The 23,121-nt window shown below is 28.1% G+C and overlaps 1 protein-coding gene and 2 non-coding genes across 6 annotated transcripts; all 3 read right to left on the bottom strand.

Moving 5' to 3' along the window:
• Positions 1-1,581: 1,581 nt before the first annotated feature.
• Positions 1,582-23,024, bottom strand: LOC129611207 (helicase domino). Of its 4 annotated transcripts, none has more exons than XM_055524200.1 (17): positions 22,850-23,024; positions 21,579-22,033; positions 21,250-21,455; positions 21,020-21,179; positions 20,597-20,795; positions 18,570-19,334; positions 18,011-18,339; positions 17,855-17,954; positions 17,205-17,317; positions 16,570-16,710; positions 16,071-16,510; positions 15,823-16,009; positions 12,606-15,245; positions 12,137-12,355; positions 6,515-6,550; positions 2,479-5,493; positions 1,582-2,411 (listed from the first exon to the last, which is right to left on the bottom strand). In XM_055524200.1, the coding sequence occupies exons 2-17, from the start codon at positions 22,020-22,022 to the stop codon at positions 1,917-1,919; spliced, it is 9,489 nt and encodes a 3,162-aa protein (XP_055380175.1). In that variant the 5' UTR covers positions 22,023-22,033; positions 22,850-23,024; the 3' UTR covers positions 1,582-1,916. The 4 variants fall into 4 exon arrangements, with proteins under 4 accessions (XP_055380175.1, XP_055380176.1, XP_055380172.1 ...); XM_055524201.1 differs by having other exon boundaries at positions 21,250-21,452; XM_055524197.1 differs by having other exon boundaries at positions 21,250-22,033.
• Positions 18,423-18,531, bottom strand: LOC129611264 (small nucleolar RNA Me28S-Am2589). The gene has a single exon (XR_008697152.1). It is a non-coding gene; the product is annotated as a small nucleolar RNA Me28S-Am2589 (small nucleolar RNA).
• On the bottom strand, positions 20,868-20,975 carry LOC129611265 (small nucleolar RNA Me28S-Am2589). Its single transcript, XR_008697153.1, has one exon. It is a non-coding gene; the product is annotated as a small nucleolar RNA Me28S-Am2589 (small nucleolar RNA).
• Positions 23,025-23,121: the final 97 nt, after the last annotated feature.

The following is a 23,121-nucleotide window of genomic DNA, read 5'->3' as shown; positions in this document are numbered from 1 at the left end:
TTTTTTATTTTTTTGTTCGATATAGTTTCCTTTTTTTATTATATTACTTACTCTTTTCAAATACTTGAAATACTGAACTTTTTTTAATAGAAGTAAGGTTTAACTTAAGAAAAAGATATTTTAAAATTTTTAAATATGTACATTATTTTCTTAAAAACTGAGTTTTATTAAAAGAATATTTTATACATTTATTAAATTTTTCTTGTTTAATTATTTATACAATAATTATTTTGCATAAAATTTATTGTATTCTTTATAACTAATAAAACTAGGACAATTTTTAATTATATTTTTTTTTTAATTACATACGTACGTATATACTAAGATAGCTTATTTACTACATATTCTTATAAATATCTTTATTTTAACTATTTCAAAACTAATTAATTAATTTTTATATTTGATATTAAATTTAATTTTAAATCATGGAGGAAATGCAAATTAGTATTAATCAAAATAATTGTAAAAAAAATCTTTTCCAGTTTTATTTTAATAATAATATAATCTACATTTATTAAGTCTAAATATTTTAAATTATTATTTTTTTTCTTTGCGTTTATAAAATTAACCAATTACCTTTTTTTTCTAATTTTCATTTTCATTATATCTTTTTTTATAACTTCAAATAATTTTATAAAATATTTATTTATTATTACTATTTCAATTACCACTATTGTTAATATTGTTGTTATTTTTATCATATTATTTGAATTATATTATTATTATTATTATTAAGAATATTATTATTATTTAATAATTATTAATTAATATTATTATTTTTTTGGATGTTATTAATGTATTAATATATAATTACATATTTTTCATAGATAAACAAGTAACAAAAATCACAATGCATTTAAATTCAGATTCTAATTTTTATTTAATTACAATAAATTTTGATTTAAACCTTTCCTTCTTTGTGTTTTTTTTAATATAATATAATTAGGTATATTTACCTAGTAAAATCCGTTTTATAAGTAATCTGACAAAACATAATATTACTAATAAAAATGTATAAATCTAATTTTAATAACGGTATGCATATATAACTTTCTAAAATCTCACTGAATTCTAATACATATTTATAAAATATCAATAGCATAAGAGTGAGAAAGATTCTAATCAAAACTCAGTGCTTATGTAACATCATGTAACATACTTTATGTTTATGTAACATAACTCAGCGTAACGCATTCAGGGTCTTTAAGTAAAAGAGAGGTTGTTGAATGAAATTAATAATATAAAAAATTTTAAATTTACGTTTTGTTAAAAATTGTTTTCGATGGAAAATTATTAAATAAAAGAAAAAAAATGACGTATTTTTAAATTACTTTGATCCTACATTATTAATGAAGTTTATAATTACTGTAATATGTTAATTGCTTGCTTATTGTGATTTCTTCAATAACTTACAGTATTGCTTAAATAATTCTATAGATGACTTGGAAGAATTTATTCCAAAAAAAAAACCTCAAATGTATTGAATAAATAATTATTGTACACTTTTGAAGTTATTTTTTTGAATCAAACTTTTTTTAATAGTTTACAAAATTAAAACACTACTGTATATTATTTCATTCATTGAAGTTCATTGTTGAAATTGTAGAGTAAATGATATTACATAAAAGAACATATTTAATATACAAAAACAGATACTATTTTTCTCATTAAAACAAAAATTTTCTTCAAATTTCTTAATGTGAAAAAGTTTTTATACATATTTTCCACATAATGTTATATATATGTACACAAAATTACTGACAAAGTAAAATTTGAGAAAAATTTTATTTAATTGTCGAAAATTTCATATATGGAATGTGTTCTTTTATATCATTGTATAGTCTACCACTAAACATGAGTATACAATATTTCATATTACATATTTCAAAAATGTTGTATTCTTGAAAGGATACTGTTTATTGATCTTTAATATCATTATTACGGATTGACATTATTTTTTTTTTCATTAACGTTCTTACTTGTTGAGATTGCTGTTGCTGTTGGGTTTGTGATTGTTGTTGTTGTTGGTGCAACTGTTGTTGCTGTTGTGAGGGTTGTTGCGATATTTGTTGACCTTGTTGAATTGGAGGTATTTGTTGTATCGTTCCTTGTTGTTGCTGTTGAGTTTGTTGTTGTGACTGCTGATCTAAGACAGAAGCAGCAGAATTAGTTTGAACTTGACTACTTCCACCTGGCTGTTGCACAGTGACGGTTACAAGAGACCCAGTCGCTGTTTGCAAGCGAACAGGACTTGCGGTTTTTGGCCCCTGTTGTGACTGTAATGCATTTATCAAGGCTTGTTGTGTTTGGACTTGATTAGCTCCAGCGACTTTAATTGTACCAGTAGCTATACCTTGATTCGCTGCATTGGCTACGTGAGCTCGAATTTGTGCAGGTGAAGCTGAAACAACCTAAAAAAAGAAAAAAATTTAAATTCTATTTTGCTTTTAGTCTTTAATATGATTTTTTAATATGTACCTGTATAGTTTGCCTCGCGTTTGGCTGTGAGGCCACTGAAACTGGAATAACGCGTCCAACACTAGTTTTCCCCATATGCAGAATAGGTCCGGTAGCGGCTATTGTTCCAGGTTGTCTACTTATCAATTGTTGAACTGTCATTGATCCTGGTAAATTTTTTTGACTTTGTACTATCAATTGCGCTGGAACTCCACCTGCTTTTGGTTGAACTTGTGCTATTTGAGTCATTTTTCCACCTTTTCTTTGTTGAGCTATTAATTGTTGCTGAAACTGCAACTGGCGAACCTGATTTTGATTTGCCATAGTAACTTTTATTTGACCTCCAGGTTTTATTTGTGACAATGCCATTCCAACTGTACCAGCAGCAGCTGTTACAGTGCCACTTGAAGTTTTCACTAGCGTGGCAATCGGTTGTTGTCCTGACGTACCTGGTTGTTGGACTTGTACATTCGCTGGTGTAAATATTTGCGTTTGTGGTATAACTTGCGTTTTTTGTTGAGCTCCAATTAATTGTCTCTTAACAAGTAACATTTCACTATCAGTTACCGGTCTTGTAACAGTTTGCTTTGTACCTGACGCCACCTGCTTTATAAATTGAGTGCGACCTTGAGTTCCACCTGCCACTTGCACTGTTGTTATTGAAGTGCCAGCTCCTGCGTTAGCACTTGCAGCAGTTACTGTCGCAACCGAAACTTTCTGTCCTTGAACCTGTACAGTTTGTGCGGGTACGATCCCTCCTTGTATTATAGCGCCTGTGGAAGCGTTGACTAAAGCCGTTTGTCCACCAGCAGTCTGAACAACCGCAGCCGTTGTTTGACCTGTTTGAGCTGGGGAAGTTTGAAGAACTTTAAGTTGCTGTCGCAATTGCTGTTGTCGATATAGCTGAATAGGAGTTGACTGACTCGTTAATTTCCCAGCTTGTTGCAAGGAAATTCCTTTAGCAACAACACCCGTAACTGGTTGGGATCCAGCCATAGACAAGCGTAATTGGGCAGCCTGAAATTGAGCCTGAGTGACTCCTTGGTTAGTAATTCCACTCATTGATACTATAGTTGGACTTTGGTTATTAGGACGTTGTTGCAAAACAACTTCTTGTATTTGACCTCCTTGCACAATTCTTTGCGCTCGTAAAGTGCCTGCATTTAAAGTAGCAACAGTGGCGTTTGGATGCAATCCGGCTGAGGTTGTAAGAACCGTTCCAACCGTAGCTAACTGTGACACTGAAACAACTTGAGGTAAACTTTGTGACGGAAGTGTCTGAACAATTGATGCGTTCTGAGCCTGTGTGATTATTGTTGATGTTGATGTACTATTTTGTGGTTGAATTGAAACTATTTGGGCTGTTTGGGAAGTTATTGGAGCTGAGACCGGAGTTGTTAACACTACAGAAACCGAAGATGGAGTTACTAAATTACCACTAGTTTGCAGTTGACCCTGAGTTTGTTGTAATTGAATCTGTTGGGCGGTTGTTTGATTAATCTGCTGCACTTGAGTGGCGCTACTGGTCATTATTCCAGATGACGGCGTCACTATAGCTTTTACAATTTGTGGCTGATGAACCTGTATACTTCCTTGTCCAGTTGATCGTGATGTTTGAATTGGTGTTGCTTGCATTATTTGTGTCACTTGTTGCAACCCTGATTGACTACCGATTTGAGGACTTTGTTGTACAACAATAGCAGTGGTCGTTTGTTGATGATGTGCCTGAGCTATGCTCGGTGGAGGTGGTTGTTCAACTTGTTGTGATTGTTGCTGAACTGTTATCTGATGCTGCGTTTGTTGCGGTTGATGTTGAAGTTGATGCTGATGTTGATGTTGATGCTGTTGCTGATGTTGATGTGCATGTTGATGAGAATGCTGATGTGGATGTGAATGTTGATGTTGTTGTGATTGTTGTTGTTGCTGCTGTTGTTGCTGTTGTTGTTGTTGTTGTTGATGTTGTTGTTGTTGTTGATGTTGTTGTTGATGTTGTTGTTGCTGTTGTTGTTGCTGTTGTTGTTGCTGTTGTTGCTGTTGTTGTTGCTGTTGTTGTTGTTGTTGTTGAATAATTTCATGTTGACTGATTGATTGCACAACAGTTGGAGGGGGTAAAGCAATAGCACCACGTTGTTTTTCTTTTAACTTCTCTGCTTTTCTTAGCGCAATATCAAGGGGATTTAATGGTAAATCATAATTTACAATGCCAAATTCCTGTAGCACTGACGCATGTTTTTGCGAATTTTTTTGACTTGGGATTCCAAAAACCTGCTTTGGAGGCGGTGCTTTTTTTAAGTACGCGGCCTTTAAATTATCAAATTTTAATTTAATAAGTTTCGTAAATGAAACGTTATTATCACTGACATAGAGCTGCGAAGTCCTAAGAGATTTCACACCCCCTTTGTTAGCTGCCTTCAAAACAGTTTTAATCTTCTTCTGTTTTTTAGGACTTTCTAACAATTTACCCTCTTCTCGTGGAACAATTACGGCCTCATATCGCCACCTACATTGTTTAGGAGAACGATATGTTCTTGAATAAAAATTGACAATTTCGGCAACTAAATCCCAATTAGGTGTATGACCCGGTGAAAGCACTAATAAATTTAATGGTAAACCTTGAATATTTTGTAAAACATGCAATATAGAAACATCTTCATAAATACACCATTCAGCCATTCCTTCTGGTTCCACTAATGGTTTTATTGGCACTGGCTGTTTCCATGATGGTATTTGTATTATTGGTTTAAATGAACCGCGATATCGTTGCAACTTTAAATCTCGTCGTATTTTAGCGATAGCTGGCGTCGGTCGATCAAATAAAGATCTCGGCGCATAATAATTATCTTCTTTTCGAATTTTATGTGGTCTGCGATTATCAACTAAGAAACCTGCATCTGAACGCGATCTTTTATAATCTTTCTTAACGTAAACCGGTGGTAAATGCGACTCCGGCATAATATCAATTTCATATAAAAATGCCAGAGCATAATCGATGTAAATGTCATTATCATCTGTTGGAGGTGTTGGAGGACACCATAGCTAGAAAGTAAATTAATCAAATAAAATTATTGGAAATACATACACATCATTTATTATTTTTGTTATATTAATGAATATTACGTATAATTTTAAAATTCATTTTATATATGTTACATAAGTATGTTATATATAAATAATGTTATTTAAATTGATATTTTTTATTTGATTGAGATAGTGAAATTTGGATTAAATCTTAACATAAAAATACTATTCTATCAAAAAACCTCTTCTCTTTGCCTCTTGTTCAGACTTAATAATCTAATATGTACCACATCGATATACATATTTTTAAGGAAAAAAAAAAAAGTGGAAAATTTTTGCAGTTTCTTTTCAAATTTTTCCATTTTTCCTTAATCACCATTCTTTTACTTTGTTTTTAAAGGTGACAAGTTCAATTGATAATTTGAGAAAAAAACACAAATCAAAATACATGATGATTAGGCGGCTATTCAAATTATATATTCATGGATATTGAATAATTTGATTACTTCAATAGTCATTTTCAATTTGTTCCTTACTAAGATAGTTAAACTCAAAGTTTTGATTTTAACTTTTTTTGGAAAATATTTAGGGAAAAATTGTTAACGAATATTTTCGACAATTGATTTACATTTCGCTTACTGCTTTTGATTTACATTTCAACTGCGTATTCGATATATTTTAGAATAGGGTACAATGTCGAACTTTCAATGTACATTTTGGACTGTAATTCATTGGAAATTTTACTTTTTAACCGCGTCAAGAAAATTCAATTATTTGTATAATATCTAAATAATCTTGCAAAAATAGTATACATATCTAACCCAAAATTAAATTTCTGATTTAAAAATAATTACTGAAATAAGGCTGACTGAAAATGTAAGTGCCGTAATTCAAATAAAACTGCATACCCTCGTTTTTAAGGCTACAAACAAATTTAAGTTTTGATATCATAAAAAAAAAATATATTTTTAAATAATGGAAATTTAGAAATATATGAAATTTTAAATTTGTGTTTAAATAATAGAAAAAGAAAACTTACCTCCATTTCATCCATAGAACTATCCAAAAACCAGAACTAAAAATAAAAAAAGACACAAAAATTCTAAATATATTATCAAAAACAAAAATTTATCAAAAAGGTGTACAAATATTGACTATTTATAATTCTTTGTCAATAAAAAAAAAACTCAAACTGTCAATTTACATATTTTAACGTTACAAAATTTTAAAACCAAATTTCTATAAAATAACAGGAAATCCTTGCAGCTGTGTTGTTCTATATTCTTGTATATAGTTTCTTTTAACTTATTGAACTTAAAGTTTATTATAGTAATAAAATACTTTTAAAAATCGTTTGGAAATGGCAAATTAAAAAGGCTGTTTTGGTGCCCAATAAAAATGTTTTAATTTTTACGAAATTAATTCTTACTAAATTATTTTTTTTTTTCGTGTAGCAAAGAGAAAAAAAACCAACTTTCTTAAATATAATTATCATGATATTACAATGGAATTGGGAAAACAAACAAATTTAATTATAAAATAATAAATAAAAAAATGATTTCGATATAAAATCCTATGCCATTACCAAACTTTATTATTATCAAAAAAAGCGAGCTAATTTTTAACAATTTTATTAAAAAAAAATTAAAAAAATCAAATCAATATTCAACATTAAAATGAATATAGTTATAAAAACACAGAAGCAAGTTTTTATTGTTCATTTATTTTTTGTTTTCATTTTTACTATTTATTGATTTTGTAATTTTCATGTTAAAATTAAAAATTAAATTATTTTTTTTTATACGAATCGCACACCAAAACAGATAAATTTTGATTTGAAAAAAAAATTTTTTGTGTCTTTTTTTTCTCTGCAATAATGAATTAAAAAATTTTAAAATGTCATTCCAAACGTTTTATATTACTATTAAAACTATACAATAAATAAAACAACACAACTATTTTTTTTTAATTCAGCAAGGAAAAATATTTTATTGTTTTTTTATTTTATTTTTATAAGTTTGTTTTTATTTTTGTTTACTTTCTTTCTTATTCTTATTAATTTTGAATTACTTTTAAGTTTCATTTAATATGTATTGTTAAATTATGATAGATAATTCTTAATATCTTTATATATTTAATTATAAATTTGTTACTCTAACTTACAAACTAAGGATTATATACTTAGCTATTTAAACGAAAAAATGTAACCAAATTTTTTACTCTAAAATGAATGTGTGGTACGTAATAGAAGGTAATAAGTATCAAAAAGAAAAAAAAAATTTATATTAAAGTAACCTGAATTATAGAAAATTTTAAATTACAAAAATGTAATTTCTTCTGAGAAAATGTTACATAATATGGTTAATTAAAAATTAAGAAAAACATTTCGAAAAATAATTTCCAAAAGAAAATATGTACACATATACATATATGTATGCAAGATTGAATATAGTTCAAAAGAATTAGAATTTGGAAAAAAATTTGTTGTTGTCAACAAATATTTCAAATCATTAATTAATTATTATTGTTGTTTCTTGATAATTTCTGTCTCATGAATATTTGAATAAAATGCAAATACAAAGAATTTGATTTGAATATTTAAATTAAATACCACATAAAGCAAACTGCCGCAAAAAAAAACTTCTTTTCTGTATTATTATATGCTTGTTTGTAGCACCAAAATTCCCCCAGCTAAATTTATAAAAATTAAAAGTCCTTTAATCAAAATCTAATCAAAAATTTCTTTTACTATTTATATATACATATGTATGTACATATATGTATGTATAAGTAAAATTGTTTTCAGAAAGAAAATTTGGTGTGTAATATAAAAATAACAAATGGAATGTGATTGAAATATAAATATTAAATCAATTTGGGAAAAAATAAGAAAAATGCTTAAATACTTAAAAAATTCAAGTATTATTTTGCAAAACAAAAATTATATGCTCTCTAATACGTATATACACATATAAATTATATACATACATAAGTTATACATAGTAAATTGTAGTTTCTATATGTTTTTAAATTACTCTATACATACTTAAAACAAAACTATTTCATTATATTTCAACAGATCTTCTTCTGATACAAGTACATAATATATATTATATGAAATATTAAACATCATGATGGTAAGATTAAATAGATAAGATTTGTTGACATATTATCTATTTGAAATCTTGTGCAATAAATATAATTTATAATAATAGATTAATTAGAAAAAATGTATTTGTAGCCAATATTTTGTTTTTTCAAATTCAGTATTTTGACTTTTGTTTAGTTTAGCATGCATAATTATGTAACAAACTATATGTATATTAAAAAAAATGTTAAGAAATTTTGATAATATTTCACGTTAATTATCATATGTATAAATATTATACGTAATCAGTAAATAAATATCTATAGTAACAGTCTATCTGTAGTATGTCATATAGTTTTATGTAATAAAATTATATAAATAATTTATTGTGTAAAACTACATACATGGCATATTATAGATATTACATTTTTACATTACTTATATCATTATATGAAATATCCATATATATATATGAGTATATATAAGTAAATACATGTATATACAAAATATAAGAACATATGTATATACAGTTATGTATACAAAGGAAGAATTTTAAAGATACATATGATGTATAACATACTTGTGCTAATATTTTAAAAAAGAAAAAATGAGAAATTATTAGAACATTGTTAGCAAGGTACAATTATAATAAGGCGTCTAAAAAAACTTTAAATAATTTTGTCTTAAACTTTTTCTTGTTTATTTTCCTTAATTCTTTTGTAATAAAATATGATTTAAACTGAAGAGAAGGGAAAGATATGATTTTTAATTTAAAAAGGAAAACTATTATAATTGTAAAAAAAAGAAACATACTTAAATGTAACGTGCTTTAACTCAGGTTGTTTTTAAATACAAGATGTTTGTGATTGAGACTAAAATTAAAATTATTCAATTTTATCATTTTTAACTGTAAATTTGCCACTGATAGACATTTTATCAATATACGTGTGCATACAAATAAAATTATAATTATAGTTTTTTTAAATGGAGAAAAACGATACTTTTCTGTCACCAAACAATTAATATTATAATAATTCATTATATTTACATAAAATATTATTCTTATTTAAATTAATACACATACACATATATCAATGTAAATATTGATATTGATTATGCACGTATATTTTACCTATCTGTTATTTTCTATTAACCACACATTTCATTTTACAAAAACTCAAATATAAATTTAAATTTAACGTATATGTATTTATATTAGGATATTAGTAATTATACATATTATACATATATATATGTATATGCTAAATATACATATTCGTCGGTCCAATATTAATTTATTCAATAGGCTATTGATTTCTCTTAATGTGGACCAAATAAATTTTGGATGTATGTATTTGTAAATTATATAAATATAAGTAACATACGTATATACGAAATAAAATGCATAACAAGAGCAAAAGTTATAATAATTAATAAATACTTAGTTATGAATAATAAAAAATATAATATTAACAATAATATGGAAATAAAAACTACAATTAAAATGTATTAAAATATGTTCATTTTGAAAAACTTGTTATTTGAACTTTAAAACTTATTCAATTTGTATAATATATTAATTTTTTACCTTCTATTTTAAATTTTATATTACAAAAAAGGAAATTTTTATATTAAATTTTTATCCTATTCAATATATATATATGTATACGTATATTATACTAAAAAAAAATTAAAAGAATTACAAACAAAAACAGAAAAAACTATTTATATTATTTGTTCAGGAAAAAACTCGATAATTAATTTGATCTGCATTAGAGAAAATGTAATAATTTACGAACGAAATTATATAAAGATTTTTTGTAATAATAATAACATTTTCTCGTTCAATCAGCATTTTCTATTTGTTAAAATTATTTCATTTTTTAATCAATTTCTAAAATAATTAAAAAAATAAAACAACTACAATCACATTCCAATTTCTTTCCCATAACAATTATATCAAGATTATTGGATTCATGTCTTTGAATTGTCAAAACTTGATTTCAAAACAGAACACCGTCTTGTCATTCTTAAATCTTTTTGATTCGGTTGTAATTGTGATTTAAATAGTTTTGGTGTGTCAATGTCAGTTAATCGATTTAATACTACTTGAGGTGTTTTTGTTAACCATTTATCTAGAGTTTGATTTTTTAAATTGTTAGAAACTGCTGTGGCGGTACTATTGTTTTGTTTTTCATTTTCATTACTACTATTACATAAATCATCTTTAATACTTTGAATTTGATTACAATCATTATTTCCCACACTGTCATTTTTATTATTACTATTTTTAAAATGTACACTTCTATTGTGTATTAACTGAGGATCACTTAAATCATTATTCGTGTCATTTATTTTTTTTTTTGGTAATGCACGAGAATTTAAATTTGAAAATTCGGCTGTAGATTTTATTTTATCATTAAAAATAATTTTCTTTTGTAAGTTTCTCGTTTTTGACTTTGATTGACAGCCACGTCCAGGTAATATAGGGCTAACATCGAGTGTCCATAAATTTATTTTAACTGAACCATGAGATCTGGTTGTACGCGGACTATTCATATCTAATTTATTTCTTTGTATAATTTTCTTTTTAGGTTTCTTCTTATTAGGTGATGATTTTATAAGTCGGCTTCTTTTAACCTCATAGTTACCACTATTATCACTTTCATCAGTCTGTTCACTTTCATCCGTTTCTATATCATTGTCGGATCTATAATTATTGGAGTTCGTAGTCGCATCGTTAGTAGTTGAATCCATCATCACGTCCAAGCTGCATTCTCCAACACTTGTATTATCACTTTCATCCTCATCATCTTCCTCTGCCTCCTCAGATTCATTTTCTTTACCAGTATAGTCATCCTCACTTCCTTCTTCACTTTCCAACACACTGGAATAATTTTTAACCGATTGATTTTCCAAATCCTCTTCGTCACCCTGACTTTCATTATTTTCGCTTTCAGTATCATCAATTTCGGCTGTGTTCTCACTATCATCACTATTAGTTTTTTCTTCATGAACTTCGTCAAGCTCTGCTTCATCACTTTCACTACTAGATTCATCAGTACTTTGCTTTTTTGGGCTTCTTTTTGATAATGGTTTAGGTTTATATTTCTTAGGTGACGGTTTACTTTTAATTACACCTGCTTTCTTAGATTTACTTGAGCTCAAATCCTTGCTTTTTTTATTTATATTAAAATCTGTTTTTAAATACTTTGATCTAGATTTTGAAATTTGTTTTTTTCTATCTAAATTAATTTTATGTTTGTTTATAATTGCTGATTTAACAGTAGATTTATTTTTATTATTACAATTTTCTCTAAATCTATTAGACCTACCAATGTTTTTTTCATTTAAATTACGAGGTTTTTTCACATTTGCGTTTCTATTTAATCTTTTAGGGCTATCTTTATTATTACTAGTGAACCTGTTTTCTTTATTTTTACTGCTAATCACTTTCTTTATTAAAGCTACTTTTTTATTCTTATTAGTTTGTGATATTGTAAATTTTTTCTTATTTAAAGTTCTTAAATTTTTATTAGTATTATTAGTTTTGTTTTTATTTTTTATATTAACCTGTTCACTAGTATCCTCTCTGCTATATGTAAGCATTACATCATTTTCAAGTTCTATTTTGCGATTTTCTTCTTCTTTAGCTAAAGCTGCTAATCTATTTGCTTCCCATTCTCGTTTCTGCTGTTCGATTTCAGCTTCCGCTGCTTGAAGTTGGGCAGCTGTCCATGCTCCACCTGTTTCTTCAACAAACTTCATAGCGTATCTCTCAATAGGACTTAACTACAAAAATTTAAACAAATCCTGAGTTACTAGTTTTAATTATCATTTACTTGTTTAAATGTCTTACGACTAGTGATATAATTCGTATAAATGCAAATAACGAACTATGTCTGATCATAATTTTATTTAGCGTCAGATTCAAATAATTTTATTGTATTTATTAAACAACAAATTATATATCATAATCAAACGCTTACAGTAAAATTACGCTTAAGATATAAACGCTTTAGTTAAAAATAACAAAATTTACCTGCGATACCAAATTTTCTAGTTCTTGATCAGCTTTACTCATTTCTGGTTTTTCTGTACAGTTGTCATCTAATTGAATATTTTCATCAAACTCAGCCAAATCTGCTGCAGCTTCATCCTTCGCTGTCTTTGCTGCTTCAACATCTTGTTCATCTTCAGCAGCAGCTAACGCACTTTCAAATGCACCCAATGTAGATTTATCTTCATTTCCAGTACTTACAGTTCCCCCATTTCCACTGTTTACTATTATATTACTACCGCTAATAGATGCAGTCTCAACCACAGATTTATTTTTTCTTTCAAGAATTTCTGCCAAACGAGTCGACGCATCTTCTTCCTGTTCAACGTGGAATAGATCCTGTATGGTAGATGTCTTGAAATAAGCTGTTGTAAAGTTCCCACCTTCAATAGCTAAATCACCTAACATTCGTTTTTGATTAGCTTTCTTTAATATATTTTCTTCAATAGTTTTTTCGCTGACCAGTCTATATATGTGGACATCCCTTGTCTGGCCTATACGATGACAGCGATCTTGTGCTTGGGCATCCATTGTAGGATTCCAATCTGAGTCATAGAATATCACAGTATCCGCTCCGGTCAAATTGACGCCTACTCCCCCTGACCGCGTAGATAATATAAAAACAAAAATTCTTTTATCACCGTTGAACCGTTCCATTAGTATTTGTCTTTGTTCTATTTTCGTCGTTCCATCCAAACGCAAATATATATGCCCGTGGTAATTAAGAAAAGCTTCTAAAACATCTAACATCTTTGTCATTTGAGTAAATATCAACACGCGATGTCCTTCTGTTTTCAATTTCCTTAATAAATGATTTAAAGTTTGCAATTTTCCACAGTCGTATTGTATTAGCCGAGGATCTGGAAATTGGGTGCATTGTGCCGACATTATTGGATGTAATAAATTTAGTTTTGGGGATATTTCTTTAATCAAAGTTAATTCCATATTTTTCTCTGCATTGAATTGTGATGGACTTAAATGTTGAACTATCAAATGAGGTCTGGGTGCTGCTACTGCGGGAACATATATTACAAAATTTTCAAACATCTTCCTCATTTCATCTGTTCGTTCAACATAGGTTTTCAAAATTTTTGTTAAAGACCAATTACCACGTGCTTGACTTGTTAATGCACAATTTGTAAAACTGCGTGATAACCATGTTGAATATTCAGGCGATTGACAAGGCAAACATACTTTACAAATGGAGTTTCGACAGTCTTCGCCATATAAAGGAATACTTTCACATCGCCTTTGATTGCAACGAGCCATTAAAAATAAAGAAGTTGATCTAAATTCTTTTCTTGTTTGCTCAATTTCGTTCATAGCAAATTCAGGGTCTTTTTTTATATCATCTTCCACTGTTTCTTTCACAGTTTCTACTTTAACTGTGGGTTCAATTTTAACTGAAGGTGTTGATGCTACTTTATTACTATTACTAATATTTTCACTACTTGATGTACTTTGAATTTGTTGCGCCAGCGCTTGAACTAAACTTTGATCACTTTCACTTTTAACAACCTTGCTAGGATACACATATTGATTTTGAATTCTATTTGGAACAGATTTCGTTGAGGTGGCATTTATGTTTGACTTCCCAACTACTGTAATTCTTTGACCGCCAGATAGTATTGGCCCAACATTACTGCTGGGTGTTAGAACTATATGACGCCCAGCACTTGTTTGAATTATTTGTGTATATTGCGGGACTGCACTAGATATACTAATATTATTACTACTATTGTTATTTGAATGGCTTACATGAAAATTAACATTATGCTTTGTATTAATATTACTAAGAGTATTCGCAGATATTGATACTATTTGCCCTCTATTTATTGATGCTACCGCATTGCTAGGTCCTGCTGAAACTAACGAAGCATTGGGTTTGTGATACTGAGACCAGTCGTTTTGTATATTCGCCAATATTGGGATGCGTACATTTTGATTAGTGACAATAGATTTATGATTCAGTTTAACCCCTGACGCATTGCGTATTGGAACTAATCTATTGCCTTCAGTCTTCATAGCTGGACTCGTGCCAACCGCAACTCCTGAACTATAACTACTACTACTACTATTATGATGATTAACTAAGTTTTCTTGAACACTGGCACTTTTAACACGTATATGAAATCTATATTTCCCTGAAGGACATTTTGGTGGGGGTGGTGGTAATGAGTCAATTTCTTCAATTAATTTTTTTGGTGCTTGTAATTTTCGTACTTTATACGAAACATACGCTGTTAAGCATAATTCCAATTGTAGCAATATAAGATTTAACGAACTTAAATCAATGTGCTTAAATGGATCATATTCAAACATGTTACATGCTAACGTTGGCATACGAAGAATAATTGCTTCCATTTGAAATGGTGATATAGTTGGCCGTACTTCAAAAAGATTCGGATGATTACAAACTTTTCTTAATTGCATTAAAACGTTAATGACACTTAAAAGATTGCCTGATGCAAGAGTTTCCCTCGTTTTGGCACGACTCATAAAATCATCGTATAAATAACGTTGCCTTTTGGATAAGCGACACATTATAACATGCTCATATTTCCTAGGCATCTGTTTCTCAACTTCTGATTTCAATCGGCGCAGAAGGAACGGTCTTAATACCTAAAATATTTGAATGAGATATAAATATAAATCTTGAAAAATTATGCCAACATTTTATTTATAGTATTAATTAAATTTTATGGGCACAATTTACGAATATTTTTCCGAATTTCAATAACTTTTAAATGTTTAAAATTAATTGCACATATATTAATATCTATTAATTTTATGTATCTAATTTGTTTATGAAAAACTTAATATAATGTCAGCAAGACAATAAATATTGTTAGTAAAATTGTACATAATATCAACATAAATAAATATAATAAAGGCTAAATGAGTAAATAGTATGCCTATACTATTTATATAAACCTCAGCATAGATATTATAAACTTTTTTACTGAGATTCTTGCAAAGACAATATTAGTAAAATCGTATTATTAAAATTGTATTTTAATATCTAAAAATTTATAAGAGATATGTAATATTGTCCAAGAGAGCAAATGCATAAAAATACTATACTTTAATACAACAAGAATTTCAAAATAATGTGATCAAATTAGAGGTAATTTAAAAAACATTGATAGAAAAGGAAAAAAAAAATCAAATCATTACTTATTACGTACAGGGTACAGACCTTATGCAGACGTTTTATAATAGATTCATTGTATTCCGAATTCCCTTCTATCATTCCTGTCATCGGATTTGAAAACCATTCCTTAAATTCCCTATGTGAGGAAAAAACATGCGGCATTAAAAAATGCATCAGGGACCACAGTTCCATTAAATTATTCTGAAGTGGTGTACCAGTTAATAATAGCCTCCTAAAATAATTAATCCACAGTAAGTGGTTGCAATTATTCATTCCATTACAAACAAACTTACTGTTCTGTTGAATAATTTAACAACAACTGCCATCTTTGCGATTTAAAATTTTTTATGTTCTGCGCCTCATCTAAGATCAAATATTTCCATTTCTTTCGTCTAAAACTCTGCTGATCTTGTGTGACCAATTTATATGATGTTATGCAAACATGGAAAGCATTTGGTTTTGTCCATCCAACACGCTTAAGTTTACGTTCTTTGTGTGACCCATAGTACGTTAAAATTTTAAAGCTAGGACACCATTTTTTGAATTCCATTTCCCAATTCAACATAACTGATGATGGTACTACAATTAAATGTGGTCCCCAATTACCTTTTACACAAGCCAAGTGGGCTAGAAGAGCAATTGTTTGTATTGTTTTACCCAAACCCATTTCATCAGCTAAAATTCCATTTAATTTTCGATCGTGCATCGTTACTAACCAATCAAGCCCAATATGCTGATATATAAATATAAATTTATATTCTTTAAATACATTAAATAAAAAAATTAACCTACCTGATATTCTCTTAATGTATGTTTTAATAAAAAAGGAATTGGTGTTACAACATTAGTTGAAGACAACGTATTTCCCTTGGGTTGTATGCTTTCAGCTATAGCCGCGGCATCATTAATTAAACTATCCTTATTTGTCGAATCCTAAAAAAATAAGTAAATATCATCTTTAATAAAATAAAATAAGTCAAATTAATTTTTAAAATTTTCTAAAACTAAATTTAAAATTTCTTTCTAACGTAGCTGTTCCTAATTTTTAAGTTTCGCGATTAAATTCAGAATATATATTTAGAACATAATGTTTCCAAACCTCTAGTATGAGCAGGTAGATAATAAAAACTAATCTTCATATGGTAGTATTGGAATTTTTATTCCACCAAGTACATCAAACAAAAAAGAACATAATTTTATTCAATTTGTCTGTTAAAAGTGGACTTCTACAAATATATTTATAAAATTTTATCCATCTTTCATGTACAGAATTTTTTATATTCAAAATTTCACAGTAAAATTTTAATAATTGAAAAATTAAATTCTGAATTTAATATATGCACCCAAGCGTAATTTTTGCGCAGTTAACATGGTTACAAAAATTGATTTCAGTGCAATCTAAACCCGTTTTTTCTAAATTTACTTACATCTTTATTTTCATCATCCAATAAGCTTTTTAGACCAACTTTTGAGTCTTCCTTTTCGACATCATCTTCTTCGGATTCGTCATCAGTTTCTTCCGCGCTATCAGAATCCGGCGCTAAAAAATAAGAATAGTTTTCATTATCTTCGCTGTGATTTGCTTGTTTATGATTATTATTTTAATGAAACAATTTGTTCTTGTTTTGTTGAAAATTGAATGCATTTTAACAATTTATTTTTTCTATGACCAAAAATTTTTTTCTTGCATCATCTGCACTATAAGTCACATATCTAAAGTGAGGCAAGTTATAAGGTAATTACCTTATAACTTGCCTCACTTTAGGTATGTACCCAATATGTATTTCATATCACAAGATATTTTACTTTATAAGGGATTTGATATGTTATTCTATCATATTAGAACCATAGCTTCTAATCTCTTTGTAGAATCAAATTAATATTAATATTGAAGAAGCATTATTGTAATGCTCATTTCTAAAATTAACGAGAAGGCTCATACTTATGCATTTTTACAAATCTTGCATAATTTGTACAAACAAAATTTTGTATAAAACTTTTATAAAATTCAATGAAAAATTTTAATAAAAAATATACATTAGGTCAAATCAAAAGGCAATAAATTAAGACCACTCACATTCTTGCACATCATCTGAATCAAGCTCTTCTTTTACTTCAACTTTTCTTCTTTTTCCATACTTTGCCATTAATTCTTCTATGCTTAAATCATTATCGGCCTAAAAATTACAATATATTATATTTGTAATAATTCAATTTATAGACAGTTATTTACATTTAGCTCATCAATTTCTTGCTGGTGGTCAATGTCCTTTTCAGCATTTTCTTGTTCTAAAATTGTATCTTCAACATCATCGCTATCTTCTTCACTAGCTTGGAATTCTTCGTCTGCTGACGCTTCATCATCGCTCGAAGCGGATTCTATTTTTATATTATTTCGATTTTTTAAATAATCTTCCGGAAGACCCTTTATCAAATCATCTAAATCCATTTCAGATTCTTTTTGTAAAGCCGCGATTTCTTCTTTCACATTTTCAGCTTCCGCTTCAGCTTTGGCTATCGTTTCCTCATCGTCTTCCGAACCTGTTTCAGGACGAAATTCATCTAATTTATTAAAAAAAGAAAAGAAACACGGTTTAATTAATAATTCACTTTTTCGAATATTGTGTTCATAATATAAAATTTAAGATTTAATCAGCCAAATGCCTCGCAAAATGCGACCATCGTTTAGTAAAAAATGTTATTCAAAAATAGAAATAACAAATTTTTCAGTTAAAATTTTGTCATCATTTTATTTTTTAATAGTATGTTTAATAGTAAAAGTTTTAAATTACCATCAGAAATAACTTTTCGGTTTGGTGAAGACCTGCGGCTTGAAGTTAAACTTTGTTCAGCGCTATCCTTCTCAGGAAGCGTCTTATTCATACCTTCTGCTAATTGTTGAGAAAATTTTTCAGTCTGATCAACAATAAAACTTAAATGTTGATCTAAAGCTTTTTTCCTTTTCTCCTCTAATTTTGTATGATGTTTATATTCAACTAACTTTTCAACATTACTCCAAAATATTTTTACTTCACGTGCAATAAAGGCTGCAACACGTTTTAAGTGTAATTCTTGAGCTTTTTCAGCTCTTTGTGCAGCATTTGCTTTATCTTGAAAATATTTCTGTACCATACGGGCGCATTTTTTCGCCGCACTTTTCTTCCATTTCCTCTCTTGAGAAAAATCAGCGGCTAACCATACCATTTCTTCTAATAAATAGTCCCAATGGGCTTTTGTCCTTGAAGGTTCTTGAATTTTAGGTAAACGTTTTTCAGTCCATAAACCTTCGCGCTGCAATTCTTGTATTCTTTGCATAACATACACCTCCTGCTTTGCTTTGACAGAAAATTCTTGGGAGTTTGCATTACTTGCTGATGTTGAATTCGCATTGGCACCAATAATTGGGGGTACAGCAGGCCCATATATTGTTGGATTACTCGTATTTACTAAATTACCAGTTGAAATATTATTTTGGCTGTTAGAACCTCGATGTGTTTCATTTACATTTCCAATATTACTATTACCAGGTACAACATCTGGAACCAATGGCTTTCCACCTGGATTAGAGTATTATAATACAATAAATTTTATTTGAAAAACTTATTCCACAAAAAAAAACTGATAGTTGTTCTACAAAATATTGGGAGCATTCAAAATTAATTATAAAAAAAAAATCTTAAACAATCATCAATTTGTTTTATATGCATGCAAGTTTATGAAAATGAACCAATTTCAAAATGAAAAATATAAATAATGACGTAAATTGCCATCAAATGTATGTTATTAATAATTAAGTTATTTATAATTTCCTATTAATCGTAAGTCTATTTTTTTTTTTTCAATTTTCAATACAATAATTAAATTAAAGTCTTTCTTGGCAATGCTTTTACAATACTATTTTAACCCGAAGTATCTTCTCTCTGTATATACAATTTTGCTGGGGACATTATTTATTTCAAATATACAACTTTGTTTTAATCACATTCTAAGATATAAAAATAATTAGGTTATAACTTTAAGTGAAATTAAGATTTACTAGATTCAAAAATCATTTAAAATAAATATAATTTGATTATCGATAAATTACAAAAAGAGAAAAGATTTCATTTGCTTTAATCGCATTAGATCAGTTTTCTTACAAAAAAACATCACAAAATATAACGCGGTTTAACTATTGTTTATCTTATTGAAATAAACTCAAATTTCTATACGTGTTCATACACAGAGATGCATTAAAAAATTAAATAAGACTACAATTTTGAAAAAAGAAAAGATATGCAACAAAAAAATCATAAAAGCACATTTAATTGAAAGAAATTTCAAATTCTCATATTTGACCATTACCAAATCAAAAAACTTAAACCAATCAATAAAATAATAAAAAATTTAAAACACATGTAAATATCAATGAAGGTGCTACCTGGCACCAGCGGAACAGAAGTATTTCCTACAGCAGGTGGAACTGGAATTTGACCGAACACCATCCCGTGCCGACCTCCCTGAGGTCTACCGGGTATATGACCTATTAGATTACCCAAAATCCAACAGATTATGTTAGTGCAAGATTTTTTAAAATTTATGAATTATGAATAATGTAAAATGAAAAATTGCACAAAAATAAAAAAAAAAATCATACGTTCAATTTTTTTATACGTAAATATACAAAACACAATATTGATTAAAATTTTGTTTCCCTGCATATTAAATAAATTAATGACAAACTCAAGACCTTAACTTATAATTAAAAATGTGCGGGTTTTTTTTTCTCAATTGAACTTAGAAGTTTTATAAAATTATCCCATAAATGCAATCATTTTACCTTGTTGAGATAATTGAACAACAGCAGCTGGTAATTGTGTTGATAGCGCAATTGGTGTTGCTCCTACAGCGGGTATCTTAATTTCAGCTCCTTCTGGTAAATTATTCGAAATCGATGAAGTTGTTGATGATGATGCAGTCGATAAAGACAACGGAATTGTTTTGATTAAGTTAGTCTGCTGTTGCACCGCTTGCTGATTCTAAAATTTAAATAAAATTAAAAATCAAAATTTGACACTAAAATTTCTTTACTTATTAAATCATATTAAAAATAAAAAATCAGACAAATGCCTCGCAAAATGCGAACATCAAAAATATTTTTAACTGTTTCAAAAATAGAACCAGTTTAAAAATTCAGTTGAAGTTATCATCATTTAAATATTTAAAAAAACCCTAAACTAAATTTGTTAAGTAATAAACTTACTATCTTATTATTCGTATCATCATTCGTGAAGCCTTCTAAGCGATATGATTTATTAAAATTAATAAATTGCGGTGTTGCTGGTTTCTTCCTCCAGACCGGATATTCCATCATATTACCTCCACTTTGAAGGAAAAACAATTCGGCAACATATTCAAAGTACCTAGAGAAATAAAAATGAAATTTTTACATCATTAAAAATGAAGTACGTAAGACTTGTTTTATGACATTACTTTTCTTTAGACTTTTTTAATCTCAAATTTAAATGTTCAAAAATTTGTTTTTTCAATACATTTATGTCGGCAGAATCAACATTTATATGACTCGCTGCAGTGGTCACACTAGCTTTAGAATTTATTACTGAAGATTCTTGTGTGCTATGATCTAGTTTCACTTTTTTGGGTGTTGATGTTGGTTCTAAATTATCAGTTGTATACTGCTGCAAAGAATTATTATTAACACAACTTGACACTGTCGAAGGTGTTCCCAATGATGTTATCACATTCAAATTATTTGCAGATAAACTGTAACTGCTATAACTTAAACTTAAATCTGATCCTACCGTTTTATTTCCGGTCGCTTTTTGTTGATACTGATTTGGACCAATATTTATAATTGAAGGCGTATTTCTTTTACTATCTGTTACCACTCCTTTAATTGATTGCACAAATTTTTGTTGCTGATTTGTAATTGTTGGAATATTGGGATATCTTGAAGTTGTCATATGCTGTTGTGACGACAATGCTGGATTAAAAATGTTTTGTACCGCAGATCCACTTTGAATAATTGGAGAATGATACTGCTGTTGTTGATGTTGTTGTTGATTTGACTGTTGCTGTAGTTGTTGTTGAGAAGTTAAGGTTGCTAAATGTGAATTTGAGGCTGAAGCTGTCGATGATAATATCGACGATATTACTGTTGAAGAAGTTGATCTGCGGTTTAAGACAGCAGGAGGGGCCGGATTATACCCTTGCTGCCCCCCTCCTGCTGAATTGCCTTGATTCATGTTTGATGCATCTAAAATTGAACAAAATTTTTGGTTTTTAAAATTTAAAGAATTCGTAGAATATTATTTAAGAATTCCTTAAATTAGGTTTAAAATATTATTGTTTTATTAATACCACAACAAAAGTTTTAATTTTGTTTTTTTTTTTTAATTTGCTTTATCTCAATATCTCTCATATAGTCTTGAAATTCGAACATTTTTTACAGAAACTTGGAACAGTAACGATTAAAATTATTCAAGATATAACTATTATTTGAACTACCTTATGAAAAATTTTCTTCTCAAAACATTATTGCCTATAAATACTTACTTAAGAATAAAATCTTGCTTTCTTTATTTTACAGATGAATGTGTATACGAATTGTATATTTTGGCGCAAACCTTACAAAACGTTAACTTCTTATCAAAATAACAAAGTGATCCTCAATTCACAACAAACCTCGCGTCATTATTTTTTTTAGTTTTTAGTATCAGTAATTTTGTGGGTTATATTATTTCCAAAATGTCATAAAATTTTACTTCATTAGTTCCCGATATATTCTTCTAATACCTTGTTCTAGTCAAAAATTAAATTAACTAAAAAATCAATGCACAAATAAACAAGTAACAAACTTAGCAAAAATTAAAAAAAAAAATAATAAATGTGGAAGTTCACTTTTTTCAATATTCCATATTTTTATATTTTAAATATCAATAAACTCATACACTCTTTTTTACTACCGCGCGGAATGAAAGAGACGCATATATAACAATATTCATGAGATTGATTTATCAACTATTTTCCACCATTTTGTTTTTTCACAGCAAATTTTTTTCAACAAACCTACCTCAAAATTTCAATCACAAATTTTCTTTATTTTTTACGCTCATCGATTCATGTAAATATGTGTATTTAATTTTAAATCTTTTGAATTTTCCAAATTTATTACTCTATTGATTTTACATAAATTATTTTTTCTTTAAAATATTAAATAATCTTTGCTAGATTTATTAATAACTTCACCTTTTAACAATTCTGGCGGAAATGACTTTGACACTTACATTTGGCAGTTAAGTTTCGAGTCGGCATTTACAATTTACAAACACAACCCTGGCAGCA

This window comes from Condylostylus longicornis, unplaced genomic scaffold (assembly GCF_029603195.1).
Source record: "Condylostylus longicornis isolate FDR11 unplaced genomic scaffold, ASM2960319v2 ptg000048l, whole genome shotgun sequence".
Taxonomy (NCBI): Eukaryota; Metazoa; Arthropoda; class Insecta; order Diptera; family Dolichopodidae; genus Condylostylus; species Condylostylus longicornis.
Note: the sequence above shows the minus strand (reverse complement) of the source record. Positions and strands in the feature narration are given on the sequence as shown.